Below are 24,684 nucleotides of genomic sequence, written 5' to 3'. Positions count from 1 at the left end.
CAGTGATTTTAGCACCTACTCCCAGCCTCAGCCTCCATTTGCTGGATGGGGAGCTCAAAAGTCCTTTAAAAAGCCCCCCCCCCCTCTGCTACACTCAACACAAGACTGGTGACACTGCGCCAGGGTCTTACGTAATGTCCCGCTACTACTCTCAATCTCAGTGAAGAAGGAAAGAACCAACCCAATGGCCCCAAGCGAGAAGAGTAAGCTGTCACACAGACCGCTGCAGTGTAAAACAGGTGTCACTTCAGAATGGCAGCCACTAGCCAGATACTAAATACCAGATACCAAACATTTCAGAATAGCTGAGGGTCTCAAATATAATAAAGCAATAGAAGACTGCAGATTTGTGATAATGAGGTTGATTAGATAATTAAAGCTAAATTATATATTACTATAGAAACAGAAATAAGTATTTTTGAAGAGTTCACTGAAAAACTATAAAAATAAAACTCATTTCTGGTGTTTAAAGAAAGACATTTTTGATAGAAAATTCACTTATTTAAATTATTTCATTCTGTAAAAATCATATATAAAAGAGGCACTGTATTTTATACCCCCCCCCCCCCGTGGTACTGGGGACTGAACCCTGGGGCATTCTGGCTCTGAGCTACAATCCCATTCATTCATTCATTCATTCACAGCACTGGGGATGGAATCCAGGAGGACTGTTTCCAAGCACCACCCTCAGCCCTATTTTTTATCCATTATTTTGAAACTAAGTTGTGGAGGCCCTCACTAAGTAGCTGAGGCTGGCCTTGAACATGCAATCCTTCTGTCTCAGCTTCCCAAGTGCTCGGATTACAAGCGTGCATCACCACACCCAACTTTTATTTATTTTTTTAAAGTTTGAAACAGGGTCCCACTAAGTTGCTGAGGCTGGCCTAGAACCTGTGATCCTCCAGTCTCAGCCTTCCAAGCATTAGGATTACAGGCATGCGTCCCCAGCCCAGCTTTTAGTTTTACTTTCTGCAAAGTCAGCATATCCTTCTTTCCATAAATACCTGGTTAAACTACACCTTTAAAACTAGCTTATTCCTATCACAGTAAACATTTTCTTCTCTAGGGGAACAAATTTTGATCTCTTACTTTCTATCTCACTATTCTATTAATGAGCTAGAGTGTTTGATTCAAACAAGATGTAATTCAGAGCAAAATACAAGGGGTCTGTTTTCTAGACCCAGCTCTGCGACAAACAGTAAGACGAAGGTAAATCCACTCGAGCTTTCTGGGCAAACGGTTTCTGCATGTGTAAAAGAGGACCTTGCCCTAGACAGCTTCTAAACAACGATCCCCTCACCTGCCCTGCTGCCTGCAAGTGCTGGGCCATGCTGGATGTGAGGATGACCTGGCACAGCTGGAGTGCTGGAAGGAGAATCTGGCGGTAGCGATCCACTGGCGCCGGGATGAATAGCGGGGGTTCTCGCAGGCCAAACAAGCTTCATTTCAACCAAGGAGAGAGCAACAGTCCAAAAATCAACATTTTCTTAGCATTTATTTACATGGCAGATAAAACACAGCTGGCGATTACGTTAAGGTACTATGAAATACTTTGTGGCACATACAGCCGGTTGTTCAAGGAAATCAGTTTTTACCCAAATGTACAGCTTTCTAAAAATGAGTTCAGTGATTTTGAAAAATCTCATTAAGGAAAACATGTACAACTTGACAAGGCAATACTCAAACTTCTCAAACATTACATATTTTTATGTAATGTTTCCTTGTGTCACAGAGACTGTGCATAATAAATAAAATCAAGTTACTTGAGCAGAGGATACAGCTCAGTGTTAAAAAAAAGTTTACCTTTTTCAAAAAAATTTACTTTCTTCAAATTTTCCTCACTTATACTCAAGCAAGAATGAATCCAAACTGCCCATTAAATAAAAATTGATTGAGAGTTAAAATGAGTTTGCAAAATCACTTAACCTTTAAAATTAAATCTCTGAGCTGTATAATAAAAACAAATTTTACTTAAATATATGAAGATACGAGGCTTTGCACAAAAAAGTGATAATATTTCAGAAACTGCAAATTATTTAACTCAACTCTATTTAAGGTGAAAATAATAACTCTCAGCCAGGCATGGAGCACGCTTGTAATCCCAATACTTGGGAGGATGAGACAGGAGAATCATAGGTTCACTGCCAGCCTCAGCTACTTAGTGAGGCCCTCCGCAACTTAGTGAGAGCCTGTTTCAAAATAAAGAATAAAAAATAGGGCTGGAGGTGTAGCTCAAAGGTAGAATGTCCCTGGGTTCAATCCCCAGTACCACAAAAATAAATAATAATAACTCTTATAATTAAAACTTTAGAAAGCAATACCAAAAGTATTTTTTCCTAGAAGCTAATATAGTTTTGAGGTTAAGCCTGAAAAATTCAAATTTTTAATTTGACAGTGGATCCTTTTGAAAACATTTACTAAACCAAACTTAAATATCATTTTCTGCTAAGAAGGTATGCTGTCTGCCTAACAATGCTGTTATGTAGACTAAAAAGAAAAAATTCAAATTTTCTATATTCAAAATAAAAAGAATCTAAAAAGCTTGAAACATGAAAATATCTTCATTTGAAGCTTTTGCATGGTAAGCAGTAGATAAAATATTAAAATGAAGAAAAAATAGAAACCTTAATTCAAATCACTAGGAACAAGAAACCTGTAGTAAATTATCATTTACTATAAACTTAAAGACCACTATAAATAAAAATAAAGGTTCCTACTGAATAAACTAAAGGCTCAGAAGGCACACAATTACTAACAAAATTCTCATTTTCCCCTTCTTTATTACGTGTGGGGTGCGTGCGTGTGCACGCTGTTTCTGAGGCTGTCCTTAAACCTGCGATTCTTCTGTCTCAGCCTTCCAAGGACTGGGATTACAGGCATGTGCCACCATGCCCAGCATATATTACTACTTTATATGGAAAGCATTAGACCCCTATCTACTTTTACACTTAGTAACAGCTTCCATTTATTAGTAAATGACAAGGGCATATGAACTCCCCCCACCTCTCCCTCTAAAAAAACAAAATGAATTAGTACTGCTCAAACAGAATTATAGACCAATGACAATATTGTTTTCCCATAATAATCCTTTAATGGAAGTTCAGCCAGTTTACCCGGCACTCACCCCTGCGGGTCCATTTCTGGGCGCATGTCATAGACCTGGCACTGTGCTAGCCTCACAATCACTCCAGACCTCAGTAGCTCTAAAGCACCCTGCTGAATCTTAGCCACTCTTGTGAGGAAGGCCTAGAAAGTTACAGAAGGAAAACCATGTGTTGAGGTTAGTCCAGGGGCTTCACATAAAAATGACAGTCTCACAGCACACTTCTCATCATCTTGAAGACATGAGCAGAACGTGCTTCAGGGGCACGTTGGATCTCCTTTCTCACAGGCTTCTTATGAGGACTCCGTGGTACAACTAAGGGCCCTGCATATGGTAACTTGCATGAGTTAAAACTGTAGTTTCTGTCGTCACCATGAGGTCTTAAGGAGGGCAGGGAAGTCTGTCCGCTGGCAGTTGTGTTTCTAGTACTTAATGCCATGTACCTGGTATATAGTAGGTATTTAACAAATATTTGTTGAATACATGAATAAGGAAGAAAGAAGTTAATGAAGAGCCTAGAACATTACTGATTCCATTTTTGTAATATTTGTGATAAGTTTAACCAGAAGGAAAACAGATTAAAACAAATTTGGAGGCTAGGAATGACAACAAATATACTGTATTAAAAAATTTTTTTTGGTGGTATTAGGGGTGGAACCCAGGGGCTTTCTACCTTTGGGCTATACTCCCAGACCTATTTTATATTTATTTGGAAACAGGTCTCATTAAGTTGCTGAGAGCCTCACTAAGTAGCTGAGGCTGGCTTCGAACCCGTGCGATCCTCCTGTCTCCGCCTCCCAAGTGCGGGGATGACAAGCGCGCGCCGCCACGCCCGGCTTGTACTAAAAATCTTGCATTTGCTGTAGATCATGACAAATGCCAGCAATCCCAGTACTTGGGAGGTCGAAGCAGAATTGCAGGTTGGAGGCCAGTCTCAGCAAATTTCAAAATAAAACGTGCTAGAGGTGTATCTAGGACACTGAAAGACCCCAGGCTCAAAATCCCCAGTAGTAAAAAAAAAAAAAAAATTTATGAACCCTGTATTTAAAGTAGAACACACACTGAGATTTTCAGCAGTCAGCTAACAAGCCGGAATGTTGATGGTCTCTCCTCACTGGACACTGGGGGCAATATCACCATCACTGGTGACCTCAGCAAGCAACAGCCCAGAATCATCTGACCCTCTCAGGATCACTCCAATCCATACTTTACAAATTCAAAAGACACAGTACTGTGCCGGGCGTGGCGGCGCACGCTTGTCATCCCCGCGCTTGGGAGGCACAGACAGGAGGATCGCACAGGTTCGAAGCCAGCCATGCTGGCTTAAGAGACCCTATTTCCAAAAAAATAAAAAAGTATAAAATAGGTCTGGGAGAGTAGTCCAGAGGTAGAAGGGCTTCCAGGAACCCCAGTACCACCAAAAAAAAAAAAAAAAAAAAGACAGTACTGAGCTAGGCATGGTGCCACATGCTTGTAATTCCAGCATTTGGAAGGCTGAGACAGGAGGATCTTGGTTCATAGACAGCCTCAGCTACTATTTAGTGAGGCCCTTTGCAACTCAGTGAGACCCTGTTGCCAAATAAAAAATAGTGCTGGGGGTGTAGCTCAGAGGTAGAATGCCCCTGGGTTCCACCCCCAGTACCACAAAAAAAAAAAAAAAAAAAAAAAAGCCATTACTAAAACAGTTCTCCAATTTACAACTCCCTAAAAATGATTGCATGTACATTTTCATTAATCTATCTCTATAGCACCCTGAGAGGAAATACCTTTCTATCTAACGTCAAGTGCCCATATGGCCTTACCATCTTAGATTCGTAGGTGTAAAGGGCCTTGAGCAGGGGAGGCTGTGGAGTGAGTAAGCTCTGCAGCGTTCGGTCGTCTTCTACCAAGCTATCCACGAGAACCTTCAAATAGCCACTGTTAGAAAGATACAAGAGCCACTGCTGCTGCTTGTCCACGGAGACAATCCGATCAAGGAGAGCCAGGGCCAGCATCTGAAGGAAGAACGAAACAAGTCCGAGCTTGCAGAGGGCCACAAAAGTCAACGGCAGAATTCCCCTAAATTTGAAAAGGGGATCTTAAAACATTTTGCATGAGGAAAACAGTGGATGTAATAATATTTCCTTATTTTGTTTTTTGAGAGGTTCTAAAACTTTATGTATACAAAATAAATTAATAAAAAACCTTTCAGAGTAAAGTAAAATTTCTGAAACAAAACGTAACACATTAATGGAGTAGCATTACATATATTTTAGCTAAACCTTGACATCATCCCTTAGAGAAAAAAAGGGTTTTTTGTTTTGTTTTTTAAGTTTCTGTTTTTCTTCTAAATCTAAAGTTTTATATGATTACTACAGAAAATCTAAAAAGTATATAAGAAATACAAACTCTGATAAACAATCCACTTTGATCTTCTTTCCAGTGGTTTGTCTGCAGAAAAATACTTAAAATTTTTTACATAATTAAACAATTACAATACGTTATATTTTGGTGGTGGTACTGAGGTCCTAGAAATCCTTCTATCTCCAGGCTACACTCTCAGACCTAATTTATTTTAATTTGGAAACAGGGTCTCTTAAGCCAGTGAGGCTGACTTCAAACCAGCACAATCCTCCTGTCTCTGCCTCCCAATCACAGGGATTATAAGCATGAGCCACCACACCCGGCTACAGTACTTTATATTTTACCTTATTTCTTAAAATTCTGTTTCCTAAGCCGGGAGTGGTGGCGCACGTTTGTAATCCCAGTGCTTGGGAGGCGGAGACAGGAGGATCGCGAAGGTTCGAAGCCAGCCTCAGTTGGTTTAAGAGACCCTGTTTCCAAATAAAATATAAAATAGGTCTGGGCGTGTAACCTGGAGGTAGAAGGCCCCTGGGTTCCATCCCCAGTACCAATACAAAAAAAAAAAAAACAAAACTGTTTCCTAGCTTGCTCTCTCTCTCTCTCTCTCTGACTGCTTCTCCTTTTGACCCCACTGCCTAAATAAATCTCTTGGCTATAAAAAAAAAAAAAAATTCTGTTTCCTGTGGTCTTTAAAAATATGACTTCCATGATACATTATTTCCACTAGGAGAAAATGATCTTTTTACTGCATTATCATCAGTATTCCACAATAGTTTAAAGAACTATAAATGCAAATTCTTCTCCACAAAGGATTTAGGCAGAGAAAAATACACTCATCATACAGAGAATGCATCATACTAGCATTCTCTAAACAAGGGTCTTTACTAAGAAGCAACTCTGCTGTCTCTACCAGTGTGTTCTACCAGCCAATCTCAAAATTAGCAAATAATTATGAGAGAAAATTGTGAATTAATTACAATATCAGACAGAATTAAACAAAACATAAGTAAATGAGATTTCCCGAATTACAGCAAAGAAGAAAATTCACAATAACATACTATAGGAAGTAATTCTCAATAAGTAATGTACATTTTATTTTTTGTGGCACTGGGGTTGAACCCAGGGGCACTCTACCTTTGAGCTACACCCAGCCCTATTTTATTTTTGTTTGGAAACAGGGTCTGGCTAAGTTGATGAGAACCTCGCTACTTCCTGAGATTTTCTTCTAGTCTGCAATCCTTCTGTCTCAGCCTCCCATGTACTGGGATAACAAGCATTCACCGCCACATACACAGCTATGTAATGTATGTTTATTTTATTTATTTATTTATTTATTTATTTATTTATTTATTTATTTATTTATTTTTGGTGGTACTAGGGGTGGAAGCCAGAAGCTTTCTACCTCCGGGCTATACTCCCAGACCTATTTTATACTTTATTTGGAAACAGGGTCTCACTAAGTTGCTGACAGCCTCACTAAGTAAGTAGCTGAGGCTGGCTTTGAGCCTGTGCGATCCTCCTGTCTCAGCCTCCCAAGAGCAGGGATTACAAGCGTGAACCACCACGCTCGGCTGTAACGTATGTTTAAAAAGTTGACTCAATAATAGCTAAATAAAAGTTCATTTACCCTTCCAATCTCATGACCATCACAAGCGTCTCGACAGACCACTTCCATGAGGGCGGCTCCATAACTCTCAATGATGGCTATGTTTTCCCGCTGTAATTTGCTAAATACATCTTCAGGGGCTGTCAATCTTTCCCACATGGTTTTCTTAGCTAAAAGGAATACAATAGAAAAAGCATTCCAATAAAAAGGAGATTAGTAACAATAATTATACCTCATATGCACCAAAACAATCCTTCCCTAAGTACACACACACAAAGGGCCACTGACCAGTGAGTCCAGGAAGGTGCACTCTAAGAACCTGATACACGTATGCCATGATGCCCACTAAAACACAGTACTATCAGGAAAAGGATAGGCTATTCTTGAATACGTACAAATGAATTAGTAAACCCCAGGAGAATCAATATGCTGCATTTATCCTGCTCATCAACGTGCTTTTAGTGATATTTTCTGTTTTGTTTTTCAGTATTGGGGACCAAACCCAGGGACTCACCGATATACAGGCAAGCACTCTACCACTAGGCTACACTCCCAGCTCCCTTTTTATCTTCTTTTGAAACAATCTTTCTGATTTGCCTAAGGTAACCTCAAACTCGAGATATCCTCCTGGCTCAGCCTCCCAAGTAACGAGGACTGCGGGCGTGCCGCTGCGCCAGGCGGTTTTTATCTATGATTGCCATCTTTGGGGATTTGATAGAAAGGATACTGTAGACATGATTCATTTCTCCTAAAGAAAAAAAGATTAAGCTTATTTCTTTTTCTTTTTTTGAAACAAAGTCTCACTATGTTGCCCAGTCTGATTTTGGCTCAAGAAATCTTCCCACCTCAACTTCTAAGGACTTAGAAGTTGTATGCTACCATGTTCAGCCAAATCAGATAGTTTTACATTTTTAGTTGCTTGAGCTGATGTACTTATTAAAATAAAAATGACCTCCGTGCTATACCCCCAGCCCTTTTTATTTTTTATTTGAAAAAAAAAAAGAGTCTCATTAGGTTGCTGAGAGCCTCACTAGGTGGCTGAGGCTGGCTGCGAACTTGTGATCCTTCTGTCTCAGTCCCCCAAGTACTGGGATTACAGCATGTACCACCACAACTGGCCATAGCAGCAATTTTTAAATTGGTATCTTGATGACTTCTTTCAGAGAGCATATTGTAGTGTTCCACCTAGTGGTTAAATAGTGAATTTGCCAATTAAAAGGAATACAAAAAAAAAAACAAAAACAAAAACATTGAAGTCAGGCGTAGTGGCACACGCTTGTAATCCCCGCACTTGGGAGGCTGAGACAGGAGGAACGCACAGGTTCAAAGCCAGCCTCAGCTACTTAGGCTCTCAGCAACTTAGTGAGACCCTATTTCCAAATAAAAGTTTAAAATTGGGCTGGGAGTATAGCCCAGAGGTAAAAAAAAAAAAAAAAAAAAAAAGCCCGTGGGTTCCACCCCCAGTACCACAAAAAAAAAAAAAAAAAAAAAAAAAAAAAAAAAAAAGAAGAGCAAAGTGTGGGAGGTGTTGGGACAGAGGAGTACCACTACTATGTATTTTTTTTTTTTTTAAAGTTCATGTTTAAAAGAGTTTCACTACCCAGGCGTGGTGGCGCACGCTTGTAATCCATGCGCTTGGGAGGCGGAGACAGGAGGATCACGCAGGTTCGAAGCCAGCCGCGCTGGCTTAAGAGACCCTGTTTCCAAATAAAAATATAAAATAGGTCTGGGAGTGTAGCCCAGAAGTAGAAGGGCTTCCAGGAACCTCAGTACCACACACACACACACACAAAATAAATAAATAAAAATAAATAAAAGAGCTTCACTGAACCATTCTATTATTTTTCCTGACCTTCAAAATATTTGAAATATTTGTACATACTAAGTAGTTATCATAAGAATCTACCACTTGGCTATTATTACCTTCTAAGGTATCATGGCAAAATAAATAACCACTATAAGGACAATATAAGATACACTGGGGCTTACACACATACGTTTTTAAAAACCTGTGTACAAAGTCAGGTGTGGGCACACGCCTATAATCCCAGTACTTGGGAGGCCAAGACAGGAGGATCACAAGTTCACAGCCAGCCTCAGCTCCTTAGTGAGGCCATCTGCAACTTGGTGAGACCCTGTTTCCAAAAACAAACAAACAAACAGGTCTGGGGATGTAGCTTGGAGGTGGAATGTCCCGGGGTTCAATTCCACAAAAAAAATAAAAGTTGTACAAAATAACACTCAAAGGAGAAGGGCACAATGAAAACCCATCATAAAATGCTGAGCCAGGAGGATCGCAGTTCACGGCCAGCCTCAGCTACTACTTAGTGAGGCCCTTTGCAACACAGTGAGACCCTGTTTCAAAATAAAGAATCAAAAATAGACTAGGGGTGTAGCTCAGAGGTAGAATGCCCCTGGGTTCCATCCCCAGTAAAAAACAACAACAACAACAAAAAAAAAAACTTCTGTGTTCTTTAAAAAACTGACCTGAAAAGAATGTTCCGTGCTGACCTGTTAAACAGTTAAAAACTGCCAGGCATGGTGCCACACACTTGTAATCCCAGTACTTGGGAGGCTGAGACAGGAGAATCACAGGTTAAAGGCCAGCTTCAGCTACTCACCAACACCCAGTTTCAAAAGAAAAAGCGGGGGTTATAGCTCAGAGGTAGAACACCCCTGGCTTCAATCCCCAGTGCCACAAGCAAACAACAGTTTAAGACTTCTCTCACATCTAGAGATCAAAGGTTCTAGATTATCATTCTCAATTTAAAACGCTAACTACATTTTAGAAAGCAGCATTTATCAATATTTTATATATTGCCTATTTTTCTCTCTCTGTGTGTGTGTGTGTGTGTGTGTGTGTGTGTGTTACTAGAGATTGAACCCAGAGACATTCTAACACTAAGCTACACTCCTAATCCTTTTTTATTCTGAAATAAGGTCATGCTAAATTACCACACACTAGCCTCAAATCTGCAATCCTTCTGTCTTAACCTCCCAAATACAGGCATGCACCACTACACCCAGCTTAAATGTTTTATCTTCTAGAAAATCCTGCTTCTTAAAATTTATCCAAAAAGCCCTCATACTAGTACAAAAGGGTACATAATATTATGATGAGCACTTACACTAGTACACAGCCCTTTTATAAAAGGCCCATTGACAGATGCTATTAAAATAAAACTGTCCATACATGAAAAATCCACCATAAAGATTCCTACTTGAGAGATTTAGGTATATGAGAATATCTGATGAAGTATTTTTGTGACAGTAAAAAACTAGTAATAGTTTAAATGCCAATAAATAAGGAAATGATTAAATATAAATGTTATATCCATAATACGGAATAACAGCCATTTTAACAGAAGCAACTAGATATGCACTGTGATACGGTACAAAGGGAACAGAGACGTGCACAACACTGGGTCGCACACTGCTCAATGGGGCTGGAGGTAAATAGGAGCTACAGAGTACACAGAGCTACAGCATTACTTAAGGGGTTTTTTTCTCTTACAGTATTCACAACTAATCTTCATAATTGGGATGGGGGAGTAATGGTGACTGAACCTAAGGACATTCTACCTCTGAACTACACCCTGAGCCCTTTTTAGGTTTTGCTTTGAAACAAAGTCTCGCTAGGTTGCTCAAAGTCTATGTAGCTGAGACTGGTCTTGAACCTGCAATCTTCCTGTCTTGGTCTGAGATTACACGCATGCACCACCGCGTCCAACTTTCTTCATAATTCTTAAAAACTCAACACGCACCTTTAACTTTAGAATCTTTAAATGATTACATCAAGATGCAGTCATTACGGTTGTTCTTAGTAGCCAAAGAGTGGAGAAATGATTTTTCTAAAAACAGAAAAGATTAGAAATCGATCTAAGTCTTACCTGCTTCTAAGGTGTCTGGTTCATCTGGTCTCTGGGCAATTTGTAAGTAATAAAGAAGAGAGCCGTACAGATGAGTCCTCACTCTTTGAAATCCACCACCTAGGGAGATCATATAGATGTAATCAGGGGAAACCTTTCTTTCAATGAAAGTTAACAAAATACAAAGGTGTAATATATAGAAAATTTAGATGAAAAACACCTGTCTTCAAAATGAAGTCTAATAATTTCTTCAATATGATGTGAAGTGAAGAGTCTCCAATAGAAGCAAAACCCACTGGCGGGCTGTCTGCGGGTGGCAGCGAGGTAAAAGAACTATCGAGCATAAACGCGTGATGGGCTTCTCTGGGTCCCAAGGCCAGAGGCTGCTTCTGTTCTGTGCGGACGGCCTGGCTTAGGTGAGCGGTCAGGGTGAACACAGCCCCCGCGACCACGGGCATTAATTCCTGCGCTGCTTCGTCATCCAGGATCTTAAAGTAGAAATGCAAATGGGAGTGAGGATCCTGCTTTCAGCCACAAGCATTAGTAAGTCTGTATACATAAGCTTTCCACTAATACAATACAAAAGGAAATAAAAGAAGTATTCAAAGGAAGAAAGCTAATACTAGGGAGAAATTTAGATATGATGCTGAGTAATAGATGTGCTTGACTGGAAGGGCTTCCTATCAGAAATTCATAGGGAGGTTTTGTTTCTTAAAAATCACATAAGTGGGCTGGGTGTGGTGGCGCACGTTTGTAATCCCCGCGTGTGGGAGGCGGAGACAGGAGGTTCGCGCAGGTTCGAAGCCAGCCGCGCTGGCTTAAGAGACCCTGTTTCCAAAAACAGAAAAGTATAAAATAGGTCTGGGAGTGTAGCCCGAGATACAAGGGCTTCCAGGAACCCCAGTACCACCAAAAAAAAAAAAAAAAAAAAATCACATAAGCGGTCTCACCCCTCAGGTTCCACTTAGTGAGTCTGGGCGTGAGCCATCCATGTGTATTTTTACAAAGCTTCCTATATAATTCTGATGCACCCTCACTCTGATGAGAGCTCCTACTGCACAGAATTAATCATGTTATGAAGGCAAGTCCTAACACTGGTATTGTCCAACCGTATTTTACATCCAATTTAAAATGGAAAGAGATTAGGGTGGCAAAACATATTTGCTTGACTGCTATATACACTTGTGCAGCAGTATAAAGTAACTCAGGAGCATCATCACCTTATCATGCACATCCTGTACGATGTCACGAATGATCAGCTGCCGATCCTCGGCCTGGATGAGGTCCTGGGGGCACGCTGTCAGGATGATCTCCACCAGCTGCCGCCAAGACTCCAGCACGTGCCGCTTCGCATGAAGACACTGCAGCAATTTGTTTCTTCCCACCACATACTGAAGAATAGTGCTGATTTCCTGGGCCATGGAAATTGAAAAGCTACGTTACCACAAAGAGGCAAAGTGATGGCTGTTATTAACAGGTTTCTATTTTTAACGCTGCCAGTTTCTCAGAAAACATGTATCTGAAAACCTCCCCCAGGGATGCCAGGCAGAAGACACCATTTCACGGCATTTTGGTGGCCAGGGCTGTGAACACTAACATGCTGGGGTGTGGGATGGGTGTGATGCAACTGAGCAGAGTCGTCTATACGGAAGTGAACTTTGTAACCCGTCTTCTTCCTCCTTGCAGGGGTCTGTTCATACTTACTCCAGAGCCACAGCACCGCCCACAGCCCAAGCCCAACAGCAGCTTCCTTCACAGGTCCTGATTCCTCTGCCCCTCACTTAGCCCGGACAGCTATCTTTCTGTGCATATGGCTCTTCCCATTTGACCTCTCCAGCTCTTACCAATAGCTCACCACTTATAATGATATGCCAGACATTAAACTGCAGTTCAGTTTATAAAAATGATAAAATCGAAGTCAAAGTTTCCATGGAAGTTTTCATTTTTAAGTAGTTCTGTTTTGGGCAGCCCTGGGGACTGACCTCAGGACCCTGCATATGCTAGACAAGCACTCTGCCTCTGAGCTACACCTGCAGTCCTTTTTATCTTATTTTAAGATAGGGTCCAAGTTGTCCAGGATGCCCTTGAGATTGTGATGCTCCTGCCTCAGCCTCTAGGGTAACTAGAACTACAGGCATGAGCCACCATACCCACCTAATGTTCAAGTCATTTACTAATTACTGAAACACATGTTGATTTACAGTTTTATCTCTTAAGCAGTAACTTAAGTAATTTAGGAGTTAAAAGGGTAAAGCTGACATATACTCCACAGAGCTTACCTCCATCAGCAGAGGTCTCTGTCCTATGGCTGCCATGCCCTGAAGAGCATTTACTTCAGCTACCAGAACCCTATGAAGAAGCTATAAATTAGGGAAAAGAGAAAAACGGAATGTTTCAGATGATGGTAGAATAACAGCACCTAGTAACTACTATTAACTTCCCTAAAGAAAAAGCTTCAAATACCACTATATGTAACCTAACAATGAAACTATCCAGTTTCCAAACCAAACTATCAAGTCTCTCCCACACTCCAGAGACATAGCAAAGAACCTCTGCGGCAGGCAGGGTTAACGCGGGGGCCCTGGACAGCTTCTTCCTCTGGTGAGGCCGTTAGCATCTGCCTGGTAGAAAGTTAAGTAATCAAAACCACTCTATACTTCTAGCTGGATGGGATAATTACTAAGGAAAGGTGATGGGAGAAGCTTTTGAAGAAGTTAATGTGCTCTATTAAATTTTATTTTCTGGCTCTTTGATAAAAACCATAGCCCAATAAGCTACTAACAAAAATCTCTAACAGAGGGGAGGGAAGAAAGAGCACCTTTTCTGATTGCTCAACAACTGCACCGCCCGGCACCGCGCAGAGCTGAAAGCAAACCTCACCTTCACATTGCAAACTGTTTGTCCACGTAAATTCTTGTGTTCACAGTTAGCAATAACTTGTTCAATCTGGGTCCGATCGAAGAAATCCAACTGCAAAGGCTCAGGGATCTCCTGACTGAAGTCAATCGAGTCAAGAATACTTAGAATTTTCCGGCGTACTAGAAATAATAAAATTAAACATACTTGGGGCATTGAAGAGAAGGAAAAATCACCATACTTAGCTCACTCTGAAACACTGCAATGTTCACAAAGGGCATTAGTCCACAAACCAAACACTGTGCTGAATCCAAATCTGACTTTATTTTTGATATATCGCTTACAAAAAAAGATTATCTTACCTCCAATCATATCCTACCTATTAAAAAATATTTTAGAGCCAGGCGTGGTGGTGCACGCTAGTAATCCCCGCGCTTGGGAGGCAGAGACAGGAGGATCGCGTAGGTTCGAAGCCAGCCTCAGCTGGCTTAAAAGACCCTGTTTCCAAATAAAATATAAAATAGGTCTGGGAGTGTAGACCAGAGGTAGAAGGCCCCTGTGTTCCATCCCCAGTACCACAAAAAAAAAAAAAAAAAAAAAAATTTTAGATGGCAAATGTTCCTTTATATAGCTTTCCTACACCAGTTCAGAGTTTGCAGGCACAACCACAATAATCTCCTGACGTCTTAGGCAATTTACTATGTTTATAAAACAAATTTATTATATAAATTCAAAGGCCATTACCTTTTGTAGTAGTATCAAAGTGAAGGAACCCAGAGACAGACCTATTTTCATCTTCTATTCCTCCTTCACCATCTGCCAAAGAATCAATAATAATAAGTAAGAAAATGAATACACTCTTAAAACTAGATTTATTTGGAAATGACAAACATATTTTATTTCTAAGCCGTTATTTCTAGGGCAAAGAGCCCTTTGCAAATGGATAATTAAAATGCAAAGATTGATGAGGACTTCCTTTCAACACTCACAAAATTCTTTCTGTCCCCATGGGATCTATTCACAATTTGAAGGATAATCTGAATTTCAGATTATCTGAACTGAGAAGATCCAATCATTCCAATGAGATGAATTAAAAAAGAAAACTTATGTTTAACTTGCACTATAATAATACTGAAATAGCTTGGGTCATGTTGGCACCACATGGCAAACTCCACTAAACATTTTGTATATAATGATTATACTGTGGATGCTTAAGACAAAAATAAATAAATAAAATAAAGTGGCAATCAAAGGATGATTTTTAAATTTTAAGAAAAAATACTGTAAAGTCGGAAGCCCTGTTTTAGTCTAAAATCACACACTACACCTAAGATTCAGAGTACTACTTGCATTAACAAAGAATAGTCACCAGCACAAGAACAAACGTCCACATCCACAGATCACCTGAGAACGGTCTCACTGGCATGTCGTCAAGTAACAAGTGGAGGAGCCTCTGGGTATGTGAGCGCTGGCGATTCAGGGAAGTTACCCTGAGCTCTATGGAGGCGGTCTTCATAAGCCAGGACATTTGGTTCAGCATAGAGATTTCATATTCTGGGATTCAAACACATACATTTCATTCCCCAGAGTAATAACACAAGAACAGAACAGATATAGATTCTATACCCCATTAGATATTTCCCCATGTAAAAAAGTCAATAATTTATGTAACCTGGCAATATCACAACTTTGTAAAACTATGAGGAAAAAATACTAAGCCAGGATATGACATTAATACATAAGTTAAGATTTTGTTTTAAAAAGTAATTTTTAAGTATATAACTCATAAAAAACTATCATACAATTTGACACTGATTTCATTCTTATTTTTTCTTTTGACATTAATTTCACAAAACACATACTTAAAAGAAATTTTATGATATTTCTTAACATAATCAAGGATATTTGATTAAACATATAGTTAAAGCTAGAAATCACTTATACAACAAAGCTTTTGGAGTTCAGTGCTATTTTTACACGTTTGGTTACAAAGCCTTACATGATGGCAGGATAAACATAATGTTCACCACACAATGAAAATGTCAGGCAAAGCCAAATCAATTTTTTAAAAACATACACCGTAGCCGGGCGTTGTAGCGCACGCTTCTAATCCCTGTGCTTGGGAGGCTGAGGCAGGAGGATCGCACAGTTTCAAAGCCAGCCTCAGCTACTTAGTGAGGCTCTCAGCAACTTAGTGAGAACCTGTTTCCAAATAAAATATAAAATAGGTCTGGGAGTATAGCCCGGAGGTAGAAAGCCCCTGGGTCCCACCCCAGTACAAAAAAAACAAACAAAATACACTGTGATAAGGAAGATATTAACTATCCTTTTTTATATCTAGGTATAAAAACAGAGTTTTGAAAAGCTTTGGTACTGGGGATTGAATCTAGAGAGTCTACCTCTGAGCTATACTTCCAACCCATCCACGGCGCCCTTTTTTTGAAAACAGGGTTTCACTAAATTGCTGAGGATGGCCTCAAACCTAGGATCCTCCCGTCTCAGCTTCGGAAACAGTGAGATTAAAGGCAAATACCAATGCTCCCAGCTTCCAAAAGCTTTTTATTTTATTTTATTTTTTTTTGCGGTACTGGGGGTGGAACCCAGGGACATTCTGCCTCCGAGCTACATCCCCAGCCCTATATTCTATTCTTTATTTTGAAAAAGGATCTCATTGAGTTGCAAAGGGCCTCACTAAGTAGCTGAGGCTGGCCGTGAACTGCGATCCTCCTGTCTCAGCCTCCCGGATGCTGAGATTACAAGTATGCACCACCACGCCCGTCTCTAGAAGCTGTTTAAATCAACAAATCTCTAGATTAAAAATAAGAAACTCATGAAAATGAAGTTAAAAAAAAAACTAGGCAAGAATATGACATTAATATATAACAAGAGCCTCACTACTTGCTGAGGCTGTCCTCAAACCTAAGATGATCCTCCTGTCTCAGCCTCTCAAATACTGCAAATACAGGTATGGGTCACTACGCCCAGCTGGCACATTAAAAAAAAAAATAGTATATAAAATTGCCTTCAGGCTATATCTATTAAGTGTACATAAACATAATTTTTGTGTTTAGGCTTTCTTTTGTATTTCTCCCCAAGATATCTCATTATATATATACAAATATTCCTAAATCAAAAGAGGATTCAAAATCTTGTACAAAGCATTTCAAATAACCTAGAATAATAAGGGAATATAATGTCCTACCTTTGTTAGAGAAAGGCAGATGTTGCAACTGAGAGAATAAGAAATCCTGGCTTGTCCTCAAGTATCTCATGGTGGGACCAGATGTATCAGAGCATGCACATAACTGATATATCACCTAATGAAATAAAGAAAGATTATTTCTAAATTAGTCTTTTTGGGAGTGCTATACATTTTAAAATAATAAAATATGAATTTAGAGATACATGAAAAACTAAGATACATCAATAACTCAAGCAAAATGAATAAACACATGTATAAAACATGAACATAAATTTATACACTCTTTGGCTACAGAGTAGTACATTCCAGCACTTTTTATTTTTTGGTTTTGATACAGGGCCTAAGTTGCTGAGGTTGGCCATGAACCAGCGATCCTCTTGTCTTAGCCTCCCAAGTACTGGAATTACAAGTGTGTAAGACCAGGCCAGCTTCAGTTGTGTTTCAGTATACTTAATCTTGAGGTAGAATGCCAAAAAGTTTACGATATTCATATATATATAATGGAGATCTTTATACAGATATTAGAACCAGTCACTCTTTCTTGTGCTTGATATAAAAGCTTTTCCTACCAAATTTGTTGTTAAATTTGTATTTAAAGTTTAAATTTGTTGTATAGTTGTATTTGCAGATCTTTAGAATTTTTCTTACACCAGGGGAAGAAAAGTTGTTTCATTAAAAATGGAGCAGTGTAGCCGGGCGTGGTGGTGCACGCTTGTAATTCCCACACTTGGGAGGCCGAGACAGGAGGATCACATAGGTTTGAAGCCAGCCTCAGTTACTTAGTGAGACTCCCAGCAACGTAGTGAGACCCTGTTTCCAAATAAAATATAAAATAGGTCTGGGAGTATAGCCCGGAGGTAGAAAGCCCCCGGGGTTCCACCCCCAGTACCACACACACACACACACACACACACACACACACACACACACACACACACACACGGAGCAGTGTGCCAGGCATGGAGGCATACACTTGTAATCCCAGCATTCAAGAGGCTGAGACCAAAGGATTGTGGTTTGCAGATAGCCTCAGCTACTTATCGAGGCCCTTTGCAACTCAGTGAGGCCGTTTCAAAATAAAGAATAAAAAAACTAGGGCCAGGGGTTTAACTCAGAGATAGAATGCCCCTGGGTTCCATCCTCAGTACCAAAATTTTTTTAAAAAAGGCGCAGTGTTTCTTGTCAAAATGCACATTCCTTGAGGCCTGAGACTCTGGACCAGGAAGCCCCCACGGGCTGATGCCGATGATGCTGGTCCTGAGACACCTTTAAGGAGCAAGGCCACAGCACGTGTCATAAACAGGTACAGTACTGGGCATAACATTTTGTTTGGCCAGTATATTCTAATAATTAGGAAAAAAACTTTCACAAAAGTCCAATTTCCAACTTAAAAATAAAAAATTCAGGCAACCTGGAAAACAGGATGCATTCCAACATGGTAAATTAGGAGGATCTGAACAGTAAGACTATGCTGTGCAGCTGCCAGGTCTGCCGCTCCTCCTTGGCCCCTCCCTCTTTTACTTAAACATGGTGTCACTCGCTTCATCTGCTTTAGCCTAGATGATTAAGCTTCTCACTCTTTCTACCTGGGTATCAAATGCTGAAAAACTGCACTTGCATGAAGCAAGTTTGTTCCCCCACTAAGAAAGAATTAAATTTGATTCACAGAAACACCTAGCTGCAGTACTTAAGGACAAATTTAAGTTGGACAGCCAAATGAGAGAAGTGAAAAGCGAAAAATTACAAAAAGGAACAGTAACAAAGTAATCTCTCCGTGCCATTAAAAGGTTAGTGATGCCTTTCTTATCATGAAAATGTCAATGAGGGTAACACTTGAGAAATTAATCTCATAGAGTCCAGTTCCTAAGACACTTATAAAATTAATAAAACAAGAATTAAACACAAGTAAAAGATCTCACCACAATTTCAGCCGTATGTTACCCTGCTATCTAACATAGCTACAGGACTTTCCTACATGGCTCTTAAAAAGTGCTTCTGCTGAGTCTCACTTGAGTGTCACAACAGCCCATTCAACAGACGGAGAAATTCAAATTCAGAGAAGCTGCATGGTACGCCCGATGTGACTTAGTCTGGGAAGCAGAGGTCTTCTGTCATTAATCCAACATTCTTACCACCAAAAAGAGATAGTTAAAATATAGCAAGCACCACTGGACAGTTTCCACCTGGTTAAAAACCTATCCTGAAAAATCTAATTTCCCTCATTTTTCAAGTGGTTGGACCCTTTAGCGCTACAGGATCTTTGAATTTATGCTTTATAGATTTTATCAATAAATGAAAGTCTGGTGGCACTACAACTGAGCTCGTTTCCACTCCTCCTAGTGGTACAGACACTTCGAACCTGGGTGTGTCTACTGAGGAACAGAGCGCAGTCTCAGTGTACCTGGTAACACAGCTCCGCCAGCTGAGGAGATTCTTGAACAGCCACTGGGCCCGTCCTCCCTTCTGTTCCCTTCTCCAAGATATTCAGGATGGCATGCAGGCACGTCCGAGGGCAACCCAGCACTCCTACATGAAACCAAAAAGAAAACTCAACTTTCCTTAGAGAATGCCTGCATTATAAACCTTAGACTGCCTTTACAAAAGTCAAATTCAGAAAACATGCTCTACTGCAAACACTTCAATGCCAGTTCTCCAAAACGCCACGTACCAGTCTTGGTCTATGTCCTGAAACCGACCTACCACATTACTTTGCATATGTTATTTATCCTTTCAATTAATTATCCCAAAACTCAATGATAAGTGGCCACTTAAGATACACAAATGTGAAGAGAAACAATGCCTGCATGTCTTCTGGCTATACCTGGATCCTGTAGGTTTGTGGTTCTGACGGGTTTTTTCAACTCGAAACCCAACAGGTAGAGTGCAAGATTGGGAGGATTGCGTTCCAGAGAGGAGATGAGCAGATTCAAGATGTGGATTCTTGTTTCGTGACGAATTACAGCTAATTTCTTTTCAACTTCTGATCCTTCGTGTGGAAATCACAAAATAAAATTACAAAAGATTAACATAAATCAAGTTTAAAATCATAAAACATGTATTTGAAACCTTCACGTTTCTATCAATTTACTCAATTAGCTACTACAATGGTTTGATTGATTTTGGGTTTTTTTTGCCAGTCTGGAGATGGAACCCAGACACATTTGACCTCCGAGCTACACCCCCAGCCCTATTATTTATTCTTTATTTTGAAACAAGGTCTCACTAAGTTGCGGAGGGCCTAAGTAGCTGAGGCTGTCGGCGAACCGCGGTCCTCCGGTTTCAGCCTCCTGAATTCTGGGATTACAAGCATTGGCCACCATGCCCGTCTGATTTATTTTTATAAATTCCTAAAAGCTTTACATATATTCTGGCAAATTTTTAATTTGTTTTATATTACCAGACAGTTAAGAGCTTCAACTGTTTTTGTTTATATTAAGTATACATATACAAAGTAAACACACGCTTATTAATCTGAGCATACCCTCTTCTTGACGTACAAATTCTTCTATATCTTCACTATCCAAACACTCCACAAATCCAGCCATCAGCTTCTGGCTGACACTCTAAAGTGATAGAAAAAGGAAAATGATAGATATCAGAGAAACTATGATAAATATGGTGTACTTGTCAACATTTATCTGAAAAAAAAAAAGGGCAAGTCTTCTCTAAGTAAAGTATTTAAGTTTCTGGGTGTGTTTGTTTGTTTGTTTGTTTCTTTTTTTGTTTTTGTGGTACTGGGGATGGAACCCAGGGGCATTTTACCTCCTTGCTACACCCCCAGCCCTCTTTTTTAATCTTTATTTTGAAACAGGGTATCACTGAGTTGCAAAGGGCCTAAGCAGCTAAGACTGAGAGGGAACTGTGATCTTCCTGTCTTAGGCTCCCAAATGCTGTGATTACAAGTGTGTGCCACTACGCCTGACTTTTGTTATATTTTTAACTAAAACTCAGTTCCTTAAATTGTCTTAAGTTAGTGCTCTATAGAAATAAGCAACCAGGCATGGTATCCCACATACCTGTAATTTCTAGTACTTGGAGGCCAAGAAAACAAGATCACAGGTTCAAAACCAGCCTCAGCAACCTAACAAGGCTCACAGCAACTTAGTAAGACCCTGTTTCCAAATAAAACATAAAAGCTAGAGGTGTAGCTCAAAGGTAGACTGCCCTGGGTTCAATACCCAGCTCCACACACACACACACAAAAAAAAATAAGCAAAAAATTTAAAAACGTATTGGTTTGAAAACTTGCCTGCCTAATTTTCCTTCCCAAAGTATCAAATTAGTATTTAAAAATAATAGACCGGGCATGGTGGCGCACGCTTGTAATCCCCGCGCTTCGGAGGCAGAGACAGGAAGATCGTGCAGGTTCGAAGCCAGCCACGAACGCTGGCTTAGGAGACCCTGTTTCCAAATAAAAATGTAAAAATAGGTCTGGGAGTGTAGCCCAGAGGTAGAAGGGCTTCCAGGAACCCCAGTACCACCCCAAAAAATAAATAATAATAATAATAATAATAGTATTATTATTATTATTATTATTAAGCGGGGGGAGAGGAGTATGCGTGTCTTGTCATCCCAGTAATTCAGAGGCAGATACAGAAGAACCATAGATTTGAAGCCAGCCTCGGCAACTAAGCAAGACCCTCCATTACTTACAGAGACACTGTTTCAAAATAAGAAATAAAATAGGGTTGATAGTGTAGCTGAGAGGTAGAATGCCCCTGGGTTCAATCCTCAGTAAAATAAATAAATAATATTAAATTGCTATTTCATGATACTCATTGTTATAAGACCTTAACTAAAATATCAAGTAAAACTCTCATCTTTCTAAAAGTGTATTACTTATCACTAGTTTAATGTTTCTGGGCTGATTTCTCTCTAGAAATCTAGCAGGATATTAAAATCAGTAACAATAATCTCCACTAATGAAAGCCAACAAACCAAAAAACTTTAGCATCTCCTGATAATCCCATGGCTTCACAAACCCCATCCAAAGCCACAGATTAGACACATAATGCCTAGAAAAAGCAGTCCTCGACGTGAGGGCACCACCACCCAGAGCACTCAAACACATGCGGGGCCACTTTGAGGCCTCTCACACCTGGAGGTTACTCCTGACAAGGAGACCTTTAGGACCTGAAGGTCTCACAGTGAGAGATAATCACTCACAAAATGAATATCTGTCTCAGCAAAAGCCAAAAGTTCCTATTTTAAAATATCACAAAGAGGAATACAATAAAATTCTTTAGCTAAAGCAGTGATTTGCAAAGTAGAAATACAATGGGATAAATATTAACAAAAGAAATAAAAAGCAGATTTCCCAAATGTAGCTATTCAATCAAACAGAAACAGAACTATTATAAACTGAGTAAAGAGAACATTTTAAAATGCTCTACAGTGTAACATCACACAAAGCGACATAGATGTGGCTCAACAGAAAACCACAGAAGCAGGAAACACATTCAGAGCTGTAGAAGTTCACTTGAGACAGAAGTCACTGCAGAGTGGGAGCAAAAGGCCAAGGAAGCTACAGCTACAAACCCAGCAGCTTTACTTATTTATTTATTATTTATTTATTTATTTTGGGTGGTATTGGGGGTGGAACTCATGGGCTTTCTACCTCCGGGCTATACTCCCAGACCTATCTTATCATTTATTTGGAAACAGGGTCTCACTAAGTTGCTGAGAGCCTCACTAAGTAGCTGAGCTGGCTTCGAACCTGCACGATCCTCCTGTCTCAGCCTCCCAAGCGCTGGGATTACAAGCGTGCACCACCATGCCCGGCAACCCAGCAGTTTTAAATGTTCTCAGAGTGGTAGCCACTGTGCAGACCATACCGCCATATCCTATACAGTATGTATAGTGTACATAGTATTGCCGTGCGTAGTAGGATCTTCAAAGACAAAGTAGAGTGAAGTACACAAGTACATTTTCACCTACCTTTAATAAATATGCTCATTCTAAGAAAACTCTGTCACAAACAAAAAATTGATTCCTTCATCAATACTGTGATTTCTGTCAGATTGCACCACCACCACCAATACCACAACACCAAAATCAGTTACCTGGTCATGTGTAAAATCTCCAACCAATTTTATCTGAATATTGGAGTTGCATGAGATACAGCAGAGGATCTTGGCACTTTCAAAAGCCAATTCTGGATTCGTATTCCCATGATATAGGTATCTTGAGAATAAGAAAACATCGAGAAAGAATGTGATCACACTTGGCTTTTCACTATTCTCCGTAAAGAATTTTTAGAAGTGGGGTTGTCCCTATCCACAGAGCGCTTTGGACTAAATTGGGAAAGAGAAGCCTCTTCTAGCTAGAAACAGCTTGTTTAGGATGAATAGCGTCCCGCTAAAATTCATAAGTTGAAGTTCCAGTTATCAGTCACCCTATTTTAAAATGTAGTCAAATCAAGGTCATCAAGAAGGGACCCAATAAAACAATACAACATGAATGATGATCTCCGGAGCTGGGCACAAACACACACACAAGAAGATCACCATGTGAAGTTAAAGCCAGGTCGGGTGACAAGCCATGAACACCAAAACACCAGAAAGCTAGGACACACACACACACACACACACACACACACACACACAGAGTGATGCTTGCTCCTCATCCAGCCCTATCTTCCAAATACTCAGTTTCCCTACAGGAGACAAATAACATTGTCACTTTAGACTTAGACATTTTAGTATAGAGAATAAGTCAGGAAGAAACTGTAAGGTTTGCAGTAATTAAAATCGAAGCAACTAGAAAAGATTAAAAGGCCAATAATATTAATAATGAATGATGCAAGGCCAGGTATGGAGGCACACTTCTATATCCGAGTACTTAGGAGGCTGAGACAGGAGGATGCCAGGTTTGAGACCAGCCTCAGCAACTTGGCAAGAACCGGTTTCAAAAGAAAAAAGGCAGGGGATGTGGCTCAGAGTTGTAGAATGCCCCTGGGTTCAATCCCCAGTACCAAAATAAAATAATAAGTAATGAAATTGATCTCTAAGAAAATTTAGAAATCAAACTACAACACATCCATCTAATTCACATCGTCATTTCTTTACCTACAAAATGTAACTTACCTGGCAATGTTTACCACGTTGTCTGCCTTCTTGGTTCTGGGATTAATGCCCTGCAACAGCTGTTCTAATGGGGAGACTATGAGGGCCAGCTGACTCTCTCTTAGCAGATCCATAAAGAGATTCTCCTTTTGCAGAGTGAGGTTGAGAAGTGCAAGACAATGCTGCACTGCTTTCTCCAGGTGTTTCTTCCCTGAAACCCAAAAAAGAAGATGGAAAGTTCTAAATCAATCTTTAAAAGGCATAGCAAATTCTTAGAAAAACAAGATAATGGACAAGTTTTAGACTCAAAAGGCCCTTATTTTTTCAAACTTTTAGAACAACCACTACAGCAGAGTGTGATGGGACACGCCTGTAACTGCAGCATTCGGGAGGCAGACGCCAGAGGATTGTGGTTCACAGACAGCCTCGGCTACTTAGTGAGGCCCTTTGCAACTCAGTGAGACCCTGTTTCAAAAAATAAAAAAACTAAAAGCTAGGGCTAGGGGTGTAGCTCAGAGGTAGAATGCCCCTGGGTTCCATCCCCAGTGCCACAAAAAAAACCCCAAAAAAGAATAAAAAACCAGCCATTGCACAAGACTGGTCACCTAAGTAAGTCATGGTTATTTTTGTGACCCAGGTTT

General features: G+C 40.1%; 1 protein-coding gene across 1 annotated transcript in view; it reads right to left on the bottom strand.

Annotated features, from left to right (window-relative positions):
- NUP205 (nucleoporin 205) overlaps positions 1-24,684 on the bottom strand; it is a gene marked incomplete at both ends in the record, with an annotated part of 77,501 nt that overhangs the window by 18,975 nt on the left and 33,842 nt on the right. Inside the window, 17 exons of the mRNA XM_080701798.1 lie at positions 1,301-1,439; positions 3,125-3,246; positions 4,906-5,097; positions 7,074-7,222; positions 10,943-11,041; positions 11,142-11,409; positions 12,142-12,333; positions 13,201-13,281; positions 13,802-13,959; positions 14,522-14,593; positions 15,182-15,331; positions 16,980-17,094; positions 19,381-19,505; positions 19,801-19,965; positions 20,461-20,542; positions 23,042-23,162; positions 24,065-24,254. Coding sequence (XP_080557924.1) covers positions 1,301-1,439; positions 3,125-3,246; positions 4,906-5,097; positions 7,074-7,222; positions 10,943-11,041; positions 11,142-11,409; positions 12,142-12,333; positions 13,201-13,281; positions 13,802-13,959; positions 14,522-14,593; positions 15,182-15,331; positions 16,980-17,094; positions 19,381-19,505; positions 19,801-19,965; positions 20,461-20,542; positions 23,042-23,162; positions 24,065-24,254 — 2,420 coding nt within the window. The remainder of the gene's footprint in view (positions 1-1,300; positions 1,440-3,124; positions 3,247-4,905; positions 5,098-7,073; positions 7,223-10,942; positions 11,042-11,141; positions 11,410-12,141; positions 12,334-13,200; positions 13,282-13,801; positions 13,960-14,521; positions 14,594-15,181; positions 15,332-16,979; positions 17,095-19,380; positions 19,506-19,800; positions 19,966-20,460; positions 20,543-23,041; positions 23,163-24,064; positions 24,255-24,684) is intronic.

This window comes from Muscardinus avellanarius, assembly GCF_963383645.1.
Source record: "Muscardinus avellanarius genome assembly, chromosome: 9".
Classification (NCBI taxonomy): Eukaryota; Metazoa; Chordata; class Mammalia; order Rodentia; family Gliridae; genus Muscardinus; species Muscardinus avellanarius.
The sequence above is the reverse complement of the archived record's forward strand: the minus strand, read 5'-3'. Positions and strand labels throughout refer to the sequence as shown.